This window comes from Neomonachus schauinslandi, chromosome X (assembly GCF_002201575.2).
Source record: "Neomonachus schauinslandi chromosome X, ASM220157v2, whole genome shotgun sequence".
NCBI lineage: Eukaryota > Metazoa > Chordata > Mammalia > Carnivora > Phocidae > Neomonachus > Neomonachus schauinslandi.
In genome coordinates, this window is record NC_058419.1 from 40,806,004 (window position 1) to 40,827,662 (window position 21,659).

Here is a 21,659-nt window from a genome sequence, read left to right on the forward strand (position 1 = left end):
AAGGGACCGGGCAGGTACTTTGCCTAAGAACCCCTCCTCTGCCTCTGATTGTTCCTCCGCCTCAGAAAGGACCCCTCCGACCTTTCCTCCTCCCACCCAAAGAGCAGCTGCTCGCCCGGTGAGGCATTCTCAGGACTCAGGGAGGGCAACGGAAATGTGGTGGCGGGAGAAGAACCCCAGCCCCTCCGCCGGGGGTTTAGAATCGAGCGGCGGGTGGCGACGAGTAACTGTTTACCCTCACCGCCTTTTAAGTGGCAGCGAGCACGGCCCCGAGGTGGGTGCGGGTGGCCGCAGCTTACCTGTAAGACCCCCTCCGCCTTCCTCACCGTAGCCCCGACGCCGCTGCAGCACGAAGTAGTCGTTGGACCTTTCCATCAGCCACAGCTTCAGCGCATTTTTCAGGAGCACTTCCTCAGGCTTCAGCCACATCGCGAACTTTGTGCCGCCCGGCAGCAGTGACCCAGATGCCCTCCTCACCTCCCCCTCCACCCGTCTATTTCCCTCTACTTCTCCTCCCACCAAATCTTCCTCAGGCAGCAGCGGCTTGGGTTCAGGTTTTCCACACTTCCCCCAACCCTCCCTTCTCTCCCACGTAGGCAGCGAGATTGCCAATTCCCTCCTACAGCTCTACCGCCCGACTGGGAAATAGTCCCGCTTCTTTGCCTCCTGGGAGTTGTAGTTTCCTACTCGCTTTTCTGTGCTCAAACAACAGGAGCCGGGACTACAATTTCCACAATGCACTGGGATGAGAACCGGGTGGGGGTGCTCTCAAAGCGCGTCCCGCCACCACTTAAGTGTATTTTGCCTATTTAAAGTTTAAAGCGGTTTTTTGTTCAAATAAGTGAGCCCCAGGTATAAATGTATTGTTTCTTCTCATCCGTTTACAGCCGACGGTGGTAAACTGTAGAAAACAAAGTTTCTGGAATTTTGGAGTAACGAACGGCCCATTCTGGGAAGCGGCAGTAGCAGCACTGACATTTAATGAGCTCTTAACTTTGTACTAAAGCGATTTCATATACATTATCTCACGTAATTCTCACAGAGGTCTTGCGAAGTGGATATTATTTCCCACTTTGCACATAAATAAACAAGAGCACAGACAGGTGAGGTGACTTACCCTTTGCACATAAATAAACAAGAGCACAGACGGGTGAGGTGACTTACCCAAGGTCACGCGGTAAGTGGCGTCTGATACAATTCCTTGTCTAATTCAAAATCTTCTTAGATTAAGTTTCTTTCTGCCCATACAGGAAGACTATAAAATCTCCAGAAGCCACAGGATTTTCTTCACGCCATGGGCGCCTCCCTCCCGCCACTGCCACCCCAATCTGTTTATTTAACTATTGCAATCAGCCACAGAAAATGTCTTCTCCGACTTTCCTTTTCAGGATCTAAACAATTTATGAGCATTTTTTTCCCTTTTATTAACCCCTTTAAGGAAAAAAAATCCCTTTCAGGGTGGTCTTCACCTCTTTGTACCCTTGGCATCTGCTTAAACACTAAGGTGAATGAGGTCAGTGATTTGTATGACCTCGCATTGAGGACTTATTTGAGGGATGTTTTTATTTATTTCGATAACTGAGACTGCCAGAATTAACGAGTGCACTGGGGGCGCCTGGGTGGCTCAGTCGTTAAGCGTCTGCCTTAGGCTCAGGTCATGATCCCGGGGTCCTGGGATCCATCCCCGCATCGGGCTCCCTGCTCCGCGGGAAGCCTGCTTCTCCCTCTCCCACTCCCCCTGCTTGTGTTCCCTCTCTGTCAAATAAATAAAATCTTTAAAAAAAATAAATAAATAAAGAGTGCACTGAACGCAAAAACGGTTTTGTTCAAGAAGACAGAGTTGGGGGGCAATGTACAAAAAAAAAAAAAAGGAGCTCTTGGTATGTTCTTTTGAGAATAAAGCCTCAGGCCATTTCGCTAAAAAAAAAAAAAAAAAAAATGGGGGGGGGCACAACCAGGAGCCAAAGAACCGTGCCTTGGAGGAGTGTCTCTGGCTTATACCTGGCAAGATGTGGGCCAGCTCAAGGGAGGCAGGTGTGTGCTACAAGTAGAGATTTTTTTTCTTGGGGATGAGAAAAGGGTCAATTTGGGATTCTCTACTGCGAAAAGGTGGTAAATAGTCCCAAGGCAGCTTTCTGGAGAAGATGGGAAGAGGCAATCTTCCCAGAGCCCAAACTGCAATGTATCTTTGGGGAAAGTCATCCCAATTTGGATATATACTAAGGAAGAGAATTTCTCATGTTCCTGGTAAAAGATTGGTAAATGTAGCAGAGAGATGTAAGGTGCCCCTTTTACCTTTCCTTCTCCTTTTAATTTTTTTCCTCATCAAACCACATTCTTTCGCAATATCCTTAATGGTTACAACTGTGACAAGGGCTGTCCAGAACTGGATAGTTCTTCTGTATAATATTGATTTAATCTTTATTAATAAACTTGCACATTTTTACATCCTTACTTTATAGATGAACAGGAGTCTCAGAAGTTAAATAACTTGCCTAAGATCACATAGCTAAATAAGTAGCGGAGTTGGGGTTTGAACCTAGATCTGTCTGACTACAAAACATGACACTATACTACCTATGCATATGGTTTGTAGATACCTCAAATACGTGTCCAAAGCCAAACTTAATTCTCCAATATTTCCCCTGCCCAAAGTTGTTTATCCTTCTAGGTTCTCATAGTTCAGAACACCACTGTTTACCAAGATGATCAAGCTAAGAACCTTGGAATAATCTTGAATTTCTTACTCTCACCACCTTCATTGCCACACACACACACACACACACACTCATCTATTACTACTTCAGATTAGCCTCACATCACTTTCTGCCTACACTCTAATAGCATCTCACCTCATCTGTCTGCTTCCATTCTTGTTTTCTGATTTATCCAAGCCACATATTTATGGACATAATGTTATACCATGCAGAGATAATACCTCATTTATCTAGCAGTCAATCTTTCAGCTGATTCAGGCTTCTAAATCATAGCCTGAAACACCTATGTGCCTGGGTGGCTCAGTCAGTTAAGCGTCTGCCTTTGGCTCCGGTCAAGATCTCAGGGTCCTGGGATCGAGCCCCACATCAGGCTCTCTGCTCAGTGGGGAGTCTGCTTCTCCCTCTGTGCTCTCCCCCCGCCTCTCTCAAATAAATAAATAAAATCTTAAAAAAAAAAGAAAGAAAAGGTACTAGAAAACCCTAAATAACAATTCCAAACCCTATGCCATGGAAAAGCTGAGGCTGTCAAAGATTCTACTGGATTCTTATTTGAAGGGAATTTTACAAGCTTAGTTGACGCTTTACAGCCTGCGGCAGGTTTAGAAGCAGTAAGATTCAAAACAGGCAGAGCACTGCTGGAGGAGAACCATTTAAAGGTTTGCTGCTCAAAATCTGGACCCTGGTCCAGCAACATCTGTGTCCCCCAGGAACGTGCTAGAAACTCAGAATCTCAGACCCCATTCCAGACCTACTGAATCAGAATGTGCATTTTAACAAGATCCCTAGGTAATTTGTAGGCACATTAAAATTTTAGGTGCATTGATTTAAGCAAATTAGATATTTGAAAATCAAACTCTACAACAACTTGGGGGTGATTAATCATGTTTCCATTAAGACCTACATAGGCATCTTTTAAAAATAAGCCTTGTTAAAGAATTTTAGATGACTGAATTGCTTTTTAAAAAAGTTTCTATCAGGACATGTCCATTACATTTTTCTAAGGCAGTGGTTGAGAACTGGGGTATTGATTGAAGGAGAAATTGCCACTCTCCATGCTAAACCCTATTTATATATACTATTCTCTAACCATCAAAATCTAGGTATGTCCACAAGTGTCTCACATTCATGATGTTTTTGGAGAAAAAAAGCTAGTGGGGAGTATCTTTCAATCTTTTCACCAAATTAACTCTAAGGTAGGGGACAATGAATCTCTGGAGGTCGAAGTGTCCACTGTAATCAATTTCTTATGTAGTATGTAAATATAAATTTTTATATTTTTTAGTGTTTAAAAACATTTTTAAAATTCACTCCGAACAGAAGAGGCAATTATTTGTTACAGCCTAGGGTGATAAAATTTCTCCAGATGTTACAGAGCTTAATTAAAATACTTAGTAAATGAACAAAAACTAGATGGGGGTGGGGGAAAGGAATGTTCCTAGCATTCCAACTGTGTCTTTAAATGCCTGGGAACCATTATTATTATTTGTAAGATAATACAAATTAACTTCTGCTAAACCTATAAATGAACTCTCTGAAAACCCCTCCTTAAGTTGGAGACTCCTTGTACATATATTTCTCCTGCCACTGTTAATCAGTTTATATTTTGATTATTATGTGAGAGTCATATAAAGTCTGTTGCTCAAATGATCTGTTCTCAAAAAAGGAAGAAAATTCACAAGTGATATGGAATTCCTCTTTGTATATGCTGAAGAGAATTGAAAACATACATCTACACAAAGACTTGCACATATTCATAGCAGCATTATCCATAATGGAAAAAAGTGGGAAAAATCCAAGCGTTCATTAACTGATGGATAACCAAATGTGGAATATTCATACAATGGAATATCATTCATCAATGAAAAGGAATGAGGTAGGTGCTGATGCATGCTTCAAACATGAACGAGCCTTGAAAATATTATGCTAAGTGGAAGAAACCAGTCACAGAAGACCACACACATACTGTATGGTTCCATTTATACAAAATGTCCAGAATAAGCAAATCTATAGAGATAGAAAGCAGATTCGTGGTTGCCTGAGTCTGGGACTGGAGCAGAAATTGACTGCAAATGGGTACGAGGGAACTTTATGGAGTTAGAATGTTCTAAAACTGGATTGCAGTGACAGTTGCACTCTATACATTTGCTAAACATTGTGGAACTGTACATTTATAATGGGCAATTTTTTGGTATGTTAATTATACTTCAATACAGATGTTGACAATTTTAAAAATTATAAAATTCCACCCCAAAAAGCCTTGTTAAAGAATTAGGTACTGAAGGTACTAGAAAACCCTAAATAGCAATTCCAAACCCTGTGCCATGGAAAAGCTGAGGCTTTTCCCGCACAAAACAAGAAATAAGAATATAGGTCAAGTTTATTGTGTGGCATCACACACGTACACCTGGCATATTGCCTCATAAGACATATGTGTACCCTGGTTTGAAAATCATGGCTCTGAGGTGTCCCAAGCATGTTTATTCTTCCCATGTTTGACAAAAGAGATGCACTTAACCCATTAACAGCATCCCAGCAACCATATTGCCAAAGAGAAGGCTGAAGTAAAAGAAATTTTAAAGTAATAAAATGGTTTTATGTCTTGGGTAGTATGAAGATGGACTGGCATCAATGTGTTTTTCTAAACTTATATTATCAGTGGTCAAGCTCATTATTTACCTTTCTGACATTGAAAAATAATTCATGGTAGTTCAGTTATATTACAATGACAGCAATTCCTCTTTATGAAATGAAATGTATAAATAAATATCCTAAAGTTTTAGTTTTTATTCATCAAATATATCAATGACCATTTATATCGACCATTTTTTTCCTCCAAAATCCAAGCATATATGAAAAGTTAGTATAGGCTAACTGGACTAAACACCAGACAAAAACTTTTATTGGAATATTTTATTTACATTTTATATTTAAAGAGAATCAATACAAATCGGGAAATATTTACAGCATTTCAAATCAGTGTACAAGAATGCAATGGTTTTGTCCATTCTACATTTAGCAAACAAAAATACATGTCTGTTCAGCTTTTGCCTAAATTCTGCTGGAATTTGCACTGGAAACATAACTTTAAAACCACGATAAGCCACACAGAATACAAATAAAGTGCATTTTTAAGTAGCTCTATTTTACTTTGGTGGATGAAAGCTTCAAACTTTATATTAAGGCACCTGGAATTCTCCCCCCCCCCCAATTCTTTTTCAAACACCAAGAAAATGTGTTCACAAAATTTATAGCTATATGGACAGAATTTTTGTTTACCTAATGTAATTTTAGCCCATTTAGGTAAAATATAAACTCAATTTTCAAAGTTGACATTGTTTGGAAAACATTTTCTACAGAATGATTTCTGCAGACAAATTCATACACAAAGATCAATTACCAATTTTTGTGTGACTTACTCATTATCATTTTCAAATAGTATAATTTATATACTCTGCTTTTGAAAATCCCATAATTTTGAGGAATAGTTATACAGCATTTTTATAAAGAATCTTTTTGTCTATAATCTTATGTCAAATTGGTGTCATTAATATACCAATCAATCCAGTCCAGTCCATATTCTCTGATAAACTATGCTCAACACTCACATGAAGTACATTTAGCCTAATTTTTAAAAACAAGAAATTGTTAAAATGAATACTTTGCTTTAATCTTGTTCTATCAACTTAATGTAGCCTAAAGAGACATTTCATGAAGTACTAGCCTAAGTTTGCATTGCTTTTTACATTACAATTCCAGATCAATATAAGCACCTGGAGAAAAACCCTGACACAGATAGCCCAAGCTAAAATAGTAGTATTTTTAATTAAGATACTATCATAAAATAAAGTGATTACAGCTACTCCACATTTTAAAAGCAACATGTTTTTGTAAGAAAATTGTTATAAATGAAAAACATGACTACTTGAAGAGAGTTTTAAATGTTTAAAAATGTTGCTATCACTATCGAGAGGACACTTGCCTATGAAAAACATTATGAGTTTGTGGAAAAAAGTTAATAGATTAAATATTTTAAGTAATTTAACTATAGCATTATAGTAGTCATCTCAGCACTTTCAGTATCATTCTTATTTAATTAAGTTTATCCAGTTCATTAATAGTAAACTAGCCCTGATTGGCAGTTCTGTTATTACTAAAGTTTCAAGTTTTCTATTGACACAGATTTTATGATTTAATTTCTCGAACAGCAGTCTCTTGATCAGGAGTTTCATCTTCTTCAAAGGTTGGGTTGTCAACATGAGGAACAACATCCACTGCCATGGAACTTGCCTCATGGTTTACCAGCTGGAGATTTTCATCTTTAAAAAGAAATGGCAATTTTAGGATGATTTAACCCCTCTTAAGACAAAATTCAACACTCACATCTAAGAAGCCTTTCTTGTCTATCATACTCCAATCATTATACTCATTCCCTATTCCTTTAGTAATTATATGACTTAGGCTATGTCTTACACAAGGCATATATGACCTTATTAAACTGATTTACAATTATTCTTTCTTTTATTCACATGTGTGCTTACTTCTACCTAGATTATAGCCGCCTTAAAAGCAAAAATTATGTCTTCTGCTGCTTTTTCATCCTTAAACCTGGCTTCACATTTCAATCACCTAGGTGCTTTAAAATATACCTATGCTTTTTCATATGCACAGATAGATACACAGACTTAAAAAACAAACAAACAGGAAGGTAGAAGGAGTTCCCCAAATGGAGTACAAACAGTAACAGATGAACATAGTTTTATAACAGAGGAAATACAGAACCATCCTGAAAACAGTGGGGAAGAAAAGAACTTAACCTAAGTGACTTGGGAAAACAGTATTTTGACTATATCCGATAAGGCTAAAAACAAAAAGGACACTTGTTAGTGAAATTGTGAGTTACAAATAAGGAAAGGGGAAGGCTAGAATAAACTCTGTGGTGTTTAACTAGAATCAGATGTATCAGTATTGAGCTCACTGTTTTTCAGATAGAGAGACAGATGTATATAGATGTGTATGTATTTTTTCTGAGTACATACACGTATTTCCTAGCTTTGTTAACTGAAAGGGCTAATAGCAATGATATTCCCATAGCAATGATCATATCTAGTGCCCAGATCCTGGTTTTGAAGTACTGTTCTCCAAAAAAGCCACCCTCCCCCGAAATGGATGATTCTAGGGCTAGAGCAAGGAGAGTACAAGATTAACCCCTTGTAACCTAGGGGTCAGCAAACTACAACCTGCAAGTCAAATCAATAGCTAAGAGTTGTTTTCACATTTTTAAAAGGTTGTAAGTCAAACATGCCCCCCTCCCAATGCAGCAGAGACTTACGGCCTTCAAAGCCTAAAATATTTACTATCAGACCCTTGACAGAAAATGTTTGCCAATCCCTGGCTTAGAACATCTTGTGGTACCAGAAAGTGCTCAAAAAAATAACGAAGCATGTTGAAAGAACACAGAAACCACCTTGAGGGAGTTCCCAATGACCAAATCTAGGACAATCTAAGCAATGAATAAATCAGGATAAAATTACAGAATAAAAGAAATATCTATAAGTCCATACTATTATATATAAATAATTGAATAAATAAACAGAGAAAGGATAGCTTTTCCTTAAAATAGAAGCTTAATTAATGTAGAAAGAAGGATGGAAATAGAAAATTACCATTTGGCACACAATTCAGTAATAATTATTTCAAGGAAAAAAACATCGATTGCTAAAATTAGTGGGTAAAAGCATGAGAAACAGAACATTTGCATAGATCCAAGTGTCTCTCTATAAGATAATAATTACAAAGGGAAAAACAGTAACTTTAAAAGAAGCTTGGCAGACACTATCTTAACCAAGTAAGCAAAACCATCAGTAATTAAGACATGAACATCATGTGCCTCATTATATGAGAGGAGGCAGAGAAGGGCACAATATCACTTCTGTGGTATTCTTGTCAGAAATACACAATAGACAATGAATTTAATCACTGGGAAACAGTAGACAAGTTCAAAGTGAGGGACATTCTACAAAATAACTGACCAGCAATTTTCAGTGTCAACGTCATGAAAGACTAAGGAACAATCACAGATTGGACATGAAAAAGACATGACCATTAAATGCAATGTGGACCTTTCAATAAATTGGGTGGAGAAGAAATATATCGAAACATAATAAAGGCCATTTATGACAAACCCACAGCTAACATCATGCTCAACAGTGAAAAGCTGAAAGCTTTTCCTCTAAAATCAGAAACAAGACAAGGGTACTCATTCTCACCAGTTCCATTCAACATAGTACTAGAAATCATAGCCAGAGCAATTAATCAAGAAAAAGAAATAAAAGGCATCAAAATGGAAAGGAAGAAGTAAAATTATTTCTACATGACATGACCTTATATCAAGAAAATGATTAAGACTCCACCAATAAGGGGCGCCTGGGTGGCTCAGTCGTTAAGCGTCTGCCTTCGGCTCAGGTCATGATCCCAGGGTCCTGGGATCGAGCCCCGCATCGGGCTCCCTGCTCCGCAGGGAGCCTGCTTCTCCCTCTCCCACTCCCCCTGCTTGTGTTCCCTCTCTCGCTGTGTCTCTCTCTGTCAAATAAATAAGTAAAAATCTTTAAAAAAAAAAAAAAAAGCCTCCACCAATAAGACTATTAGAATGCATGAATTCAGTAAAGCTGTAGGACACAAAATCAACATACAAAAACCAGTCACATTTCTATACACTAACAATGAAATATTTGAAAGAGAAATAAAGAAAGTGATTCCATTTATAATGACATCAAAACAATAAAATACTTATGAATAAATTTAAGCAAGGAGGTAAAAGATCTGTACTGAAAACTATAAGACACCAATGATATTGAATAAAATACAAATAAATGGAAAGATATCCTATGTTCATGAATTAGAAGAATACTGTTAAAAAAAAAAGTGTTCATATACCCCAAGGCCATCTATAGATTCAATGCATTCCCTATTAAAATTCCAATGGCATTTTTCACAGAAATAACAATCCTAAAATTTATATGGAACCACAAAGACCCTGGATAGCCAAAGCAATTCTGAGAAAGAAGAACAAAGTTGGAGACATCATACTTCCTGATTTCAAATTATATTACAAAGCTACCGTAACCAAAACTAGTATACTGGCATAGAAATAGACACATAGACCAATGGATCAGAATTGAGGGCCCAGAAATAAGCCCATGTACATGCAGTCACCTAATATTTGACAAGGGAGCCAAGAACACTCAATGGGGAAAAGACAGTCTTTTCAGTAAGTGGTGTTGGGTAAACTGGATATTCACATATGGTAGAATGAAAATGGACCCCTATCTTACACCAGCCACAAAAATGAACTCTAAATGGATTAAGGACTTAAATGTAAGACTGAAACCATAGAATTCCTAGAAGAAAACATAGGGGGAAAGCTCTTTGACATTGGTCTAGGCAACAATTTTTTTGTATAGGAGGTCAAAAGCACAAATCAACAAGTGGGACTACCTCAAACTGAAAAGCTTTGCACAGCAAAAGAAATAATCAACAGAATGAAGAGGCAACCTACAGAATGGGAGACAATATTTGCTTATCTGATAAAGGATTAATATACAAAATATAAAAGAAACCCCTACAACTCAGCAGCAAAAAAACAAGTAATCCAATTAAAAATAGGCAGAGGAACTGAACAGATATATTTTCAAAGAATACATACAAATGGCCAACAGGTACATGAAAAGATGATCAACATCACTGATCATCAGGGAAATGCAAATCAAAAACAATGGGCTAATCACCTCACACTTGTCAGAATAGCTACTATCAAAAAGACAAGAGGTAAGTGTTGGCGAGGATGTGGTGAAAAGGGATCCCCAGTGCACATTGTTCATGGGAATGTAAATGGGCACAGCCACTATGAAAGATAGTATGGAGGTTCCTCAAGAAAATTGAAAGTACAAGTACCATATGATCCAGCAATTCCAGTTTGGGGTACATATGCAAAGGAAATGAAATCAGTATCTTGAAGAGATATCTGCACTCCCATGTTCAGTGCAAGATTATTCACAATAGTCAAGATATGAAAACATCCTAAATATCTGTTGACAGATGAATGGATAAAGAAAATGTGACACACACACACACACACACACACACACACACACACACAGGAATATTATTAAGCTATGAGAAAGAAGGAAATCTTGCCATTTGCAACAATATGGGTAGACCTTGAGGGCATTTGTGCTAAATGAAATAAGACAGAAAAAAGACAAATACCGCATGATCTCACTTATCTGTGGAGTCTTAAAAAAAAAAAAAAAAAAAAAAGCCAAACTCAGAGAGTAGAATGGTGGTTATCAGGGGCTAGGAGCTAGGGGCAGAGGGGATGGGGAAATGTTGATCAAAGGGCACAAACTCTCAGTTTTAAGATGACTAAGTTCTGGGGATCTAATGTACAGCATGGTGGCTACAGTTAACAATACTGTATTACAGACTTCTTAAAGTTTATACATTTTGCTATACTTACCTTTTTTAGTGTGTTATTACAGTATCATTGACTATGTCCTTATGCTGTGCTTTTTATTCCCATGACTTATTCATTCCATAACTGGAAGCCTGGATCTCCCAATCCCCTTCCCGCATTTTACCCATCTCCCTCCCCTCTGGCAACCATCACTTTGTTTTCTGTATTTATAGGCCTGTTTATGCTTTTTGTTTGTTTATTCATCTGTTTTTTTTAGATTCCACATGAGTGAAATAATATGGTATTTGTCTTTTTCAGTCTGACTGATTTCACTTAGCATGATAACCTATAGGTCCATTCATGTTGCAAATGGCATGAGCTCATCCTTTTTTATAGCTGTGTAATATCCCATTGTATTATATATACCACGTCTTCCTTATTCTTTTGTCTATTGATGGACACTTAGGTTGCTTCCATACCTTGGCTATTGCAAATAATGCTGCAATAAACATAAGGGTGCATATATCTTTCTGAATTACTGTTTTTGTTTTCTTTGGGTAAATACTCAGTAGTGGAATTTTGGATATACTTGAAAGTTGCTAAGAAAGTAGATCTTAAATATTCTCACCACATACACACAAAATTTATAATTATGTGGTGAATTTGTTAACTAACCTTACTGTGGTAATCATTTTGCAAATATAGGTATATCAAATCATGTTGTATACCTTAAACTTACACAATTTTATGTCAAATATATCTCAATACATCTGGAAAAAAAAAGAGTGAAAGGGAAATGCAATGTGGGATCCTGGGACAGAAAAAAGGACATTAGTGGGTCAATCGGTGAAATCTGAGTTAAGGTCTCTCATTTGGTTAATAACATTTTATCAGTTAAATTCCCGGTGTTAATTGTATATGATTATATAAGGTGTTAACATTTGGAGAAGTTGAGTGAAGGGTATACGGGCATTATTTGTACTATTTTTGAAATTTTTAGTCAGCCTGAAATTATATCAAAATTAAAATTAAAAATTAAAAAAAAATACCTGTGCTTGGGCCATACCCCTCATGGATTCTGATTTAACCATTCTGGGGAAGAGCCCAGGCATCAGTAATGTTTAAAGATTCTCTGAGTGATTTTAATGTGTAGCTAGGGTTAAGAACTAGGGCCCTTATTTAGTGGTTCTCAAAGAGTGGTCCCTGGACCTGCAGCATCAGTATCACCTAGGAACTTTTTAGAAACAAAAATTCTCAGGCCCTCCTCCAAACCTACGGAGTCACCAACAGGTGGCAGCCCATCTGTTTTAACAAGTCCTCCAGGTGACTTGATGCATGCGTAAGTTTTAAAACCCAGTGTTCTAACAGAACTTACTGCAATGATGGGACAAACAGACATGAACAAATCAACTATATGTTTGCAAAGTTATTTAAATCAACTATCACCGCAATAATCAATAGCTAATGGGCAAGATACCCAAACTAGTAATATATAATCATAGATAAAATTAAAATCTACTCTTTATGGTCATTCATTCAACATCTATTTGAGTACCTACTACATGGCAGGCTGTTCTCAGTGCTGGGTATACAATAGTGACAAATAAGACACTGTTCCTATCCAAAGGAACGTTTAAAAGTTTTAATACAATTCAGTACAATAAATGCAATAATAAAAGTTCTATGGAAGCAGACAGTAGGGTCGCACATGTGAGTCAAGGGAGGCTTTTCAAAAGAGGGTAAGTTTTAAAGGACGGACAGGAATTAGACCAGGCTTCCCCAATTTCTTGGGAGAAGGAATGAGAGTGGAAGGAATGAGCAGAGAGAAAACAGTGGCTCAAACTATGACTGTGGAATTAAGGTTGGGAATTAGGAGATGGATTAAAGAAAAGGGATACTGAATCAGTAAGAAAGAGAGGGAAGAATCTAGGAGCGCCCTAGTTTCTGGTTTGAGGCACCTAAATGGGTGTTACTACCATTCATCCAGATAAAGAATATGGGGGAGGAATTTGGATCATCATTTCATTTGCTTGTCATATTCTCTGCAAAAACTGTTCTATTTACCACCCTGCCTCACAAGAAGAAGAGAACACACAAAAAAAGTAGATTGGAACTTTTTAAAAAAAAACAAGCCTAGCAATAAACTGAATTATCCAGTACTCTCCTTTATCATCACTGAATTCTATTACCACACAGTTATGGAATCAAAAAAATCACCTGGGGCAAATAGACAATGATTCTCTATTGTAGGTAGAATAATCCACAGATTATTAAGATTCTTATGACGACTTTGTACTCCGGGAAATGTCTGAAGATTAGATTACAAGAAATATGAAGTGTACACTTGCATGATAGTACTCCTCGTGACATCTTCAGGAATGATGTGTATGGCACTGGTAAGTCTATACTGAGGATAAAGGTTTATGTCAATAGGAAGCTGAAACTCTCACAAGTCATCTTAATATTTAGTTTTCTTCTACTCCTATGCCAGGATTAGGTTATTTCAACATGAGGATTGAGAAAACCATCAAATCAACAAAAACTATGAAAAAGGTGGAAGTTAAAGAGAAGGAAACTAATTTCTGCATGAGGGTTTTCCCTTCCTAAGGAAGAAGGTAACAAAACTCCCTGAACTTTCTCCACTGGCACGACATTACTAAGTTACAACGCTGATTCAATTCACATGAAGTTTGAAAATAATATATTCAATTTTAGTTTCCACGGTTTGTTCATTTCATGGTAAATAATCAACAGGTGGCAGCACGTATTACACAGTTTCCGATCTGTGGAAAAGATGGGTTCCTAAGAAGTTGTGTATAAATCAAGCTTTTGTAAACTGAATTCTCTCTTATCATTTCAGGACTCAGTTATCTTAGTTTCTGATTGCTCTACAATAAACAATGGCTTCCAAAGCTTAAAGTTTCTCCTCAGCCTCTGTAAATTAATAACCAATACTTAAATGCATCAGAGAGAAGCTATCCTATAAAAAATCTTTTTAGTCTGTGAAGAATGCCCACTACTGATGTATTTCATCTGTTTCAGATACACTTAAATATGTGCATATTAAACTAAGGTAGGGGTGTGTCCTGTACTCCACCATTGTTACTAGAAAAAACCTGGAATGTGTTTAATGGGATGAAAGGAACAAACAATAAAAAGCAGGAGCCCTCTGCCAGGCATATATGCTCCACAATGGATCATTGTGGGGGCACTCACTGCCCCTCAGCATGGTGCTTACTTGCTGACTGCACATGTTCTTCTAAAGGTGGTTCATCTGCTCCCTGAACAGAAGCATAGCCAGACGATGCAGTCTCACTGCGATTATCCTCTTCATGAGGAGAGGCACTATTTGATGTTTCATTGGAAACAGGGACTTGTAAAGACACTGATCCATCTTCAACATCCACCTTTGGAAAGCATTGGAACAAATTAAAAGACTCTCAGAGTACCTGTTTTTTCCTGACATGTCATTACAAAATTTCTGCATAGGTAACTTATTAGAGCAATGCTTCTTAACCTTTTAAACCTATAATCCCTTTTGATGATCACAAAAATCTCTTGCTGGTCCCAGCCAGAGCAGTTGGAGTAACTGGGTCCAAAATGGGGTGGAAGATGTTATAGGCAGATTGCCTTCACATCTGATGTTCATCTGGGTGATCCCAGTGCTTCATAATACAATGCCTGCTACAAGGTAGGCACTCCACACAAACAAACAAACAAAAAACCACAAAAAAACCTCCACCCTGAATCAAGTTCACCTCCCGGAGTTTTCAAAAGACAGCTGCTGGCAAAATTCTAATGAAGTCTGAAGTTTAGTTAATAGCAATGACCCAATGTCAGTTTCTTACTTTTGACAAACATACCACAGTAATGCAAAACGTTAACAATAGTCAAAACTGGGTGAGGGTTATGTGGGAACTCTCTGTATTGTCCTTTCAACTTTTCTGTAAATCTAAAATTATTCATAAATAAAAAATTTATTTAACAACAACATCTCATGCTGTCCCCTAAGGGATTTGAGAATCAGTACCATCTATGTATCTTCTGAAGTCAGGAAGATTTTGTTGAGCTTGACTTTCTGTTGCTGGTGTATTGTAAAATAGGTAAGTTTTATTTCATTTACCAAATACAATTATACTTTAATATTTATTACGCTTTTTCAAAATAAAAACGCTCATCTAACTACAAGTTCAGTTGCTGTGCAATAGTAAGAGCAAAAATGCAAGACGTACCAGAAGCCAGTTGGTAGTGTCTGTGGTCATCACTTAAAATTCTGACCAAATAATAAGAGAAAAGAAGAAGGAAAATGGAAGTGGTCCAACATGGCACCTTACTGTCATTATGTAAATAGGTCCAATTTTTGATATAAATCACAAGTCTAGCATATTACACACCTAAAAACTAAGGATGTTACTTTCTTGAAGGCCCAGGTACATAAATAACTTAAGTTCCTTCATATAAATAGTTTAGCAATGTTTACCTCAATTCCCAAAGCTTTGAGTATGTCACATTTGCACATGGGGCAAGTCCTGTGTTCTAACAGCCAAGGGTCAACACATGTCTTATGGAAAATATGGCTAATGAAAGAAAAAAAAAACACATAATTTGGTTATCACTAGTGAAACAGCAACAACACAGCCTAATATACTAACAGGTTACCCTATATTTTTATTTAGTTTTTTAACAGATGTCGGTTTTTCTTTTAAGCATACCATTACAGCATAAACACTAGGAAGGAGCCACAGAAACAAAATTAGGAAGTTTCATAATACAGTACTTTTACTTTTTAAAATTTTTTTATGTTAACACATTTTTATTGACTCTTACTCTATGCCAGGAGATAATCCCTGTCATGAAATGATTTACATTTTTTTTATTAATAGACAATGTATTATTTGTTTCAGGGGTACAGGTCTGTGATTCATCAGTCTTACACAATTCACAGCACTCACCATAGCACCTACCCTCCCCAATGTCTATCACCCAGTTACCCCATCCCTCCCACCCCCTTCCCCTCCAGCAACCCTCAGTTTGTTTCCTGAGATTAAGAATCTCTTATGGTTTATATCCCTCTCTGGTTTTTGTCTTCTTTCATTCTACCCTCCCTTCCCCTATGATCCTCTGTCTTATTTCTCAAATTCCTCATATCAGTGAGATCATATGATAATTGTCCTTCTCTGATTGACTTATTTTGCTTAGCATAATACCTGCTAGTTCCATCCATGTCGTTAAAAATGGCAAGATTTCATTCCGTTTGATGGCTGTATAATATTCCATTGTATATATATACCACCTCTTCCTTATCCATTCATCTGTTGATGGACATCTAAGCTCTTCACATAGTTTGGCTATTGTGGACACTGCTGCTATAAACATTGGGGTGCATGTACCCCTTCTGATCACTACATTTGTATCTTTGGGATAAATACCCAGTAGGGCAATTGCTGGGTCGTAGTGTAGCTCTATTTTCAACTTTTTGAGGAACCTCCATACTGTTTTCCAGAGTGGCTACACCAGCTTGCATTCCCACCAACAGTGTAGGAGGGTTCCACTTTCTCCCATCCTCACCAACATCTGTCGTTTCCTGACTTGTTAATTTTAGCCATTCTGATTGGTGTAAGGTGGTATCTCAGTGTGGTTATGATTTGTATTTCCCTGATGCCAAGTGATGCTGAGCACATTTTCATGTGTCTGTTGGCCATTTGGATGTCTTCTTTGCAGAAATGTCTGTTCATGTCTTCCGCCCATTTCTTAACTGGATTATTTGTTCTCTGGGTGTTGAGTTTGGTAAGTTCTTTATGGATTTTGGATACTTTATCTGATATGCCATTTGCAAATATCTTCTTCCATTCTGTTGGTTGCCGTTGGTTTTGTTGACTGTCTCCTTTGCTGTGCAAAAGCTTTTTATCTTGATGAAGTCCCAATAGTTCATTTTTGCCCTTGCTTCCCTTGCCTTTGGCGGTGTTTCTAGGAAGAAGATGCTGCGGCTGAGGTCAAAGAGGTTGCTACCTGTGTTCTCCTCTAGAATTTTGATGGAATCCTGTCTCACATTGAGGTCTTTCATCCATTTTGAGTCTATTTTTGTATGTGGTGTAAGGAAATGGTCCAGTTTCATTCTTCTTCATGGGGCTGTCCAATTTTCCCAACACCATTTGTTGAAGAGACTCTCTTTTTTTCCATTGGACATTCTTTCCTGCTTTGTTGAAGATTAGTTGACCATAGAGTTGAGGGTCCATTTCTAGGCTCTCTATTCTATTCCATTGATCTATGTGTCTGTTTTTGGGTCAGTACCATACTGTCTTGATGATTACAGCTTTGTAATAGAGCTGGAAGTCTGGAATTGTGATGCCACCAGTTTTGCTTTTCTTTTTCAAAATTCCTCTGGGTATTCGAGGTCTTTTCTGGTTCCATACATATTTTAGGATTATGTGTTCCATTTCTTTGAAAAAAGTTGATGCTGTTTTAATAGGGATTGCATTAAATGTGTAGACTGCTCTAGGTGGCATGGACATTTTCACAATATTTGTTCTTCCAATCCATGAGCATGGAACGTTTTTCCATTTCTTTGTGTCTTCCTCAGTTTCCTTCATGAGTATTCTGTAGTTTTCTGAGTACAGATCCTTTGCTTCTTTGGTTAGATTTATTCCTAGGTATCTTAGGGTTTTGAGTGCACTTGTAAATTGGATCGACTCCTTAATTTCTCTTTCTTCTGCCTTGTTGTTGGTGTATAGAAATGCCACTGATTTCTGTGCATTGATTTTATATCCTGCCACTTTACTGAATTCCTGTATAAGCTCTAGCAGTTTTGCGGTAGAGTCTTTTGGGTTTTCCACATAAAGTATCATATCATCTGCAAAGAGTGAGAGTTTGACTTCTTCTTTGCCAATTCGTATGCTTTTTATTTCTTTTTGTTGTCTGATTGCTGAGGCTAGGACTTCTAGTAGTATGTTGAATAGCAGTGGTGATAGTGGACATCCCTGCCGTGTTCCTGACCTTAGGGGGAAAGCTCTCAGTTTTTCCCCATTGAGAATGATATTCGCTGTGGGTTCTTCATAGTTGGCTTTTATGATATTGAGGTATGTACCCTCTATCCCTACACTCTGAAGAGTTTTAATGAAGAAAGGATGCTGTACTTTGTCAAATACTTTTTCTGCATCTATTGAGAGGATCATATGGTTCTTGTTCTCTCTTATTATTAATGTATTGTGTCACACTGATTGATTTGCAGATGTTGAACCAACCTTGCAGCCGAGGGATAAATCCCACTTGGTTGTGGTGAATAATCCTTTTAATGTACTGTTGAATGCTATTGGCTAGTATTTTGTTGAGAATTTTTGCATCCATGTTCATCAGGGATATTGGTCTGTAATTCTCCTCTTTGATGGGGTCTTTGTCTGGTTTTGGGATCAAGGTAATGCTGGCCTCATAAAATGAGTTTGGAAGTTTTCCTTCCATTTCTATTTTTTTGGAACAGTGCCAGAAGAAGAGGTATTAATTCTTCTTTAAATGTTTGGTAGAATTCCCCTGGGAAGCCATCTGGCCATGGGCTCTTGCTTTTTGGGAGATTTTTGATTACTGCTTCAATTCCCTTACTGGTTATGGGTCTGTTCAGGTTTTCTATTTCTTCCTGGTTCAATTTGGTAGTTTATACGTCCGTAGGAATGCATCCATTTCTTCCAGATTATCTAATTTGCTGGCATATAGTTGCTCATAATATGTTCTTATGATTGTATTTCTTTGGTTTTGGTTGTGGTATCTCCTCTTTCATTTATGATTTTATTTATTTGGGTCCTTTCTCTTTTTTTTTTGATACGTCTGGCCAGGGGTTTATCAATCTTATTAATTCTCTCAAAGAACTAGCTCCTAGTTTCATTGATCTGTTCAACTGTTCTTTTGGTTTCTATTTCATTGATTTCTGCTCTGATCTTTATTATTTCTCTTGTGCTGGGTTTAGGCATTATTTACTGTTCTTTCTCCAGCTCTTTTAGGTGTAGGGTTAGGTTGTGTATTTGAGACCTTTCTTGTTTCTTGAGAAAGGCTTGTATTGCTATATACTTTCCTCTTAGGACCGCCTTTGCTGCATCCCAAAGATTTTGAACACTTGTGTTTTCATTTTCATTTGTTTCCATGAATTTAATTCTTCTTTAATTTCTTAGTTGATCTATTCATTCTTTAGTAGGACGCTATTTAGCCTCCATGTATTTGAGCTCTTTCCAACTTTCCTCTTGTGATTGAGTTCTAGTTTCAAAGCATTGTGGTCCGAACATATGCAGGGAATGATCCCAATCATTTGGTACCAGTTGAGACCTGACTTGTGACCCAGGATGTGATCTATTCTGGAGAATGTTCCATGTCACTAGCGAAGAATGTGTATTCTGTTGCTTTGGGATGGAATGTTCTGAATATATCTGTGAAGTCCACCTGGTCCAGTGTACCATTTAAAGCCTTTATTTCCTTGTTGATCTTTTGCTTAGATGATGGGGGTGTTAAAGTCCCCTACTAATATTGTATTGTTGTCGATGTGTTTCTTTGCTTTTGTTATTAATTGGCTTATATAATTGGCTCCTCCCATGTTAGAGGCATAGATATTTACAATTGTTATATCTTCTTGTTGGATAGACCCTTTAAGTAGGATGTAGTGTCCTTCCTCATCTCTTATTATAGTCTTTGGTTTAAAATCTAATTTGTCTGATATAAGGATTGCCACCCCAGCTTTCTTTTGATGTCCATTAGCATGGTAAATTGTTTTCCACCCCTCACTTTAAATCTGGAGGTGTCTTTGGGTCTAAAATGAGTCTCTTGCAGACAGCATATCGATGGGTCTTGTCTTTTTATCCAATCTGATACCCCATGCCTTTGATTGGGGCATTTAGCCCATTTACATTCAGGGTAACTATTGAAAGATAGGAATTTAGTGCCACTGTATTGCCTGTAAGGTGACTGTTACTGTATATTTGTGTGTTCCTTTCTGGTCTATGTTACTTTTAGGCTCTCTCTTTGCTTAGAGGACCCCTTTCAATATTTCTTGTAGGGCTGGTTTCATGTTTGCAAGTTCTTTTAGTTTTTGTTTGTCCTGGAGGCTTTTTATCTCTCCTCCTATTTTCAATGACAGCCTAGCTGGATATAGTATTCTTGGCTGCATATTTTTCTCATTTAGTGCTCTGAATATATCATGTCACTCCTTTCTGGCCTACCACGTCTCTGTGGATAGGTCTGCTGCCAATCTAATGTTTCTACCATTGTAGGTTACAGACCTCTTGTCCCGAGCTGCTTTCAGGATTTCCTCTTTGTCTCTGAGACCTGTAAGTTTTACTATTAGATGTCGGGGTGTTGACCTATTTTTATTGATTTTGAGGGGTGTTCTCTGTGCCTCCTGGATTTTCATGCCTGTTTCCTTCCCCAAATTAGGGAAGTTCTCTGCTATAATTTGCTCTAATATACGTTCTGCCCCCCTCTCTCTTCTTCTTCTGGGATCCCAATTATTCTAACATTGTTTCAACATATGGTATCACTTATCTTTCGAATTCTCCCCTCGTGATCCAGTAGTTGTTCATCTCTCTTTTTCTCAGCTTCTTTATTCTCCATCATTTGGTCTTCTGTATCACTAATTCTCTCTTCTGCCTCATTTATCCTAGCAGTTAGAGCCTCCATTTTTGATTGCACCTCATTAATAGCCTTTTTGATTTTGACTTGGTTAGACTTTAGTTCTTTTATTTCTCCAGGAAGGGATTCTCGAGTATCTTCTATGCTTTTCTCAAGCTCAGCTAGTAGTATATTTATAATCGTCATTCTGAACTCTAGTTCTGACATCTTACTAATATCTGTATTGAGTAGGTCCCTGGCAGTCGGTATTGCCTCTTGTTATTTTGAGGTAAGTTTTTCTGTCTTGTCATTTTGTCCAGAGAAGAACAGATGAATGAGAGAACAAAATGCTAAAAGGGTAACAATGACCCCAGAAAAATATACACTAAACAAATCAGAAGAGACTGAAAACCGGGAGGGAAAGAAAAAAAAAAGAATATGATCAGGCTGGTGAATAGAACAGAGCCACACACTAGATTTTGGCTTTATTTTGGTCTTTTAGAAGAAACTGCTTCCCAAAATTTTAAAGAAAGAAAAACTTATATACATACAAAAATGAGGGTAAATACGATGAAGCGATAAAATATGACTGTACAGATGAAAATTCAAAAAGATTTTTAAAAAGGAATGGATAAGATGTTGGTTGAAAAAGAAGAAAATTTAAAAAAAAGAAACAGAAAAAGAAAAAATAAAGAAAAATTTAAAATTTAACTTTGAAAGAGTAAAAAATCATGGGAAAAAAGCCATGAATTCTATGTGCTGTATTCCCCTAGCTCTGGGATTTTGCCGTTCTCATTGATGGGTAAACTTGGTCTTGGCTGGCTGTTCTTGCTGATCTTCTGGGGGAGGGGCCTGTTGCAGAGATTCTCAAATGTCTTTGCCGGAGGTGGAACTGCCCCGCCCTTGCT

At 37.6% G+C, this 21,659-nt stretch overlaps 2 protein-coding genes across 4 annotated transcripts in view; both read right to left on the reverse strand.

Moving 5' to 3' along the window:
- The window catches only part of TBC1D8B (TBC1 domain family member 8B), a 54,175-nt gene extending 53,551 nt beyond the window's left edge, over window positions 1–624 (reverse strand). Inside the window, exon 1 of the mRNA XM_021678170.1 lies at window positions 300–624. Within this exon, the coding sequence (XP_021533845.1) occupies window positions 300–429 (130 nt within the window). The 5' untranslated portion in view covers window positions 430–624. The remainder of the gene's footprint in view (window positions 1–299) is intronic.
- A 4,987-nt stretch (window positions 625–5,611) lies between these two features.
- The window catches only part of RNF128 (ring finger protein 128), a 112,365-nt gene continuing 96,317 nt past the window's right edge, over window positions 5,612–21,659 (reverse strand). For 2 of the 3 annotated variants that reach the window (XM_021678145.1, XM_021678140.2), the window contains exons 5-7: window positions 15,650–15,746; window positions 14,408–14,576; window positions 6,674–7,033 (exon numbers count right to left, since the gene is read on the reverse strand). In XM_021678145.1, the coding sequence (XP_021533820.1) occupies window positions 6,900–7,033; window positions 14,408–14,576; window positions 15,650–15,746 (400 nt within the window). In that variant the 3' untranslated portion in view covers window positions 6,674–6,899. Of the gene's footprint in view, window positions 7,034–14,407; window positions 14,577–15,649; window positions 15,747–21,659 lie in introns of all 3 variants that reach the window. The other variant, XM_021678156.2, reaches the window with a different exon arrangement.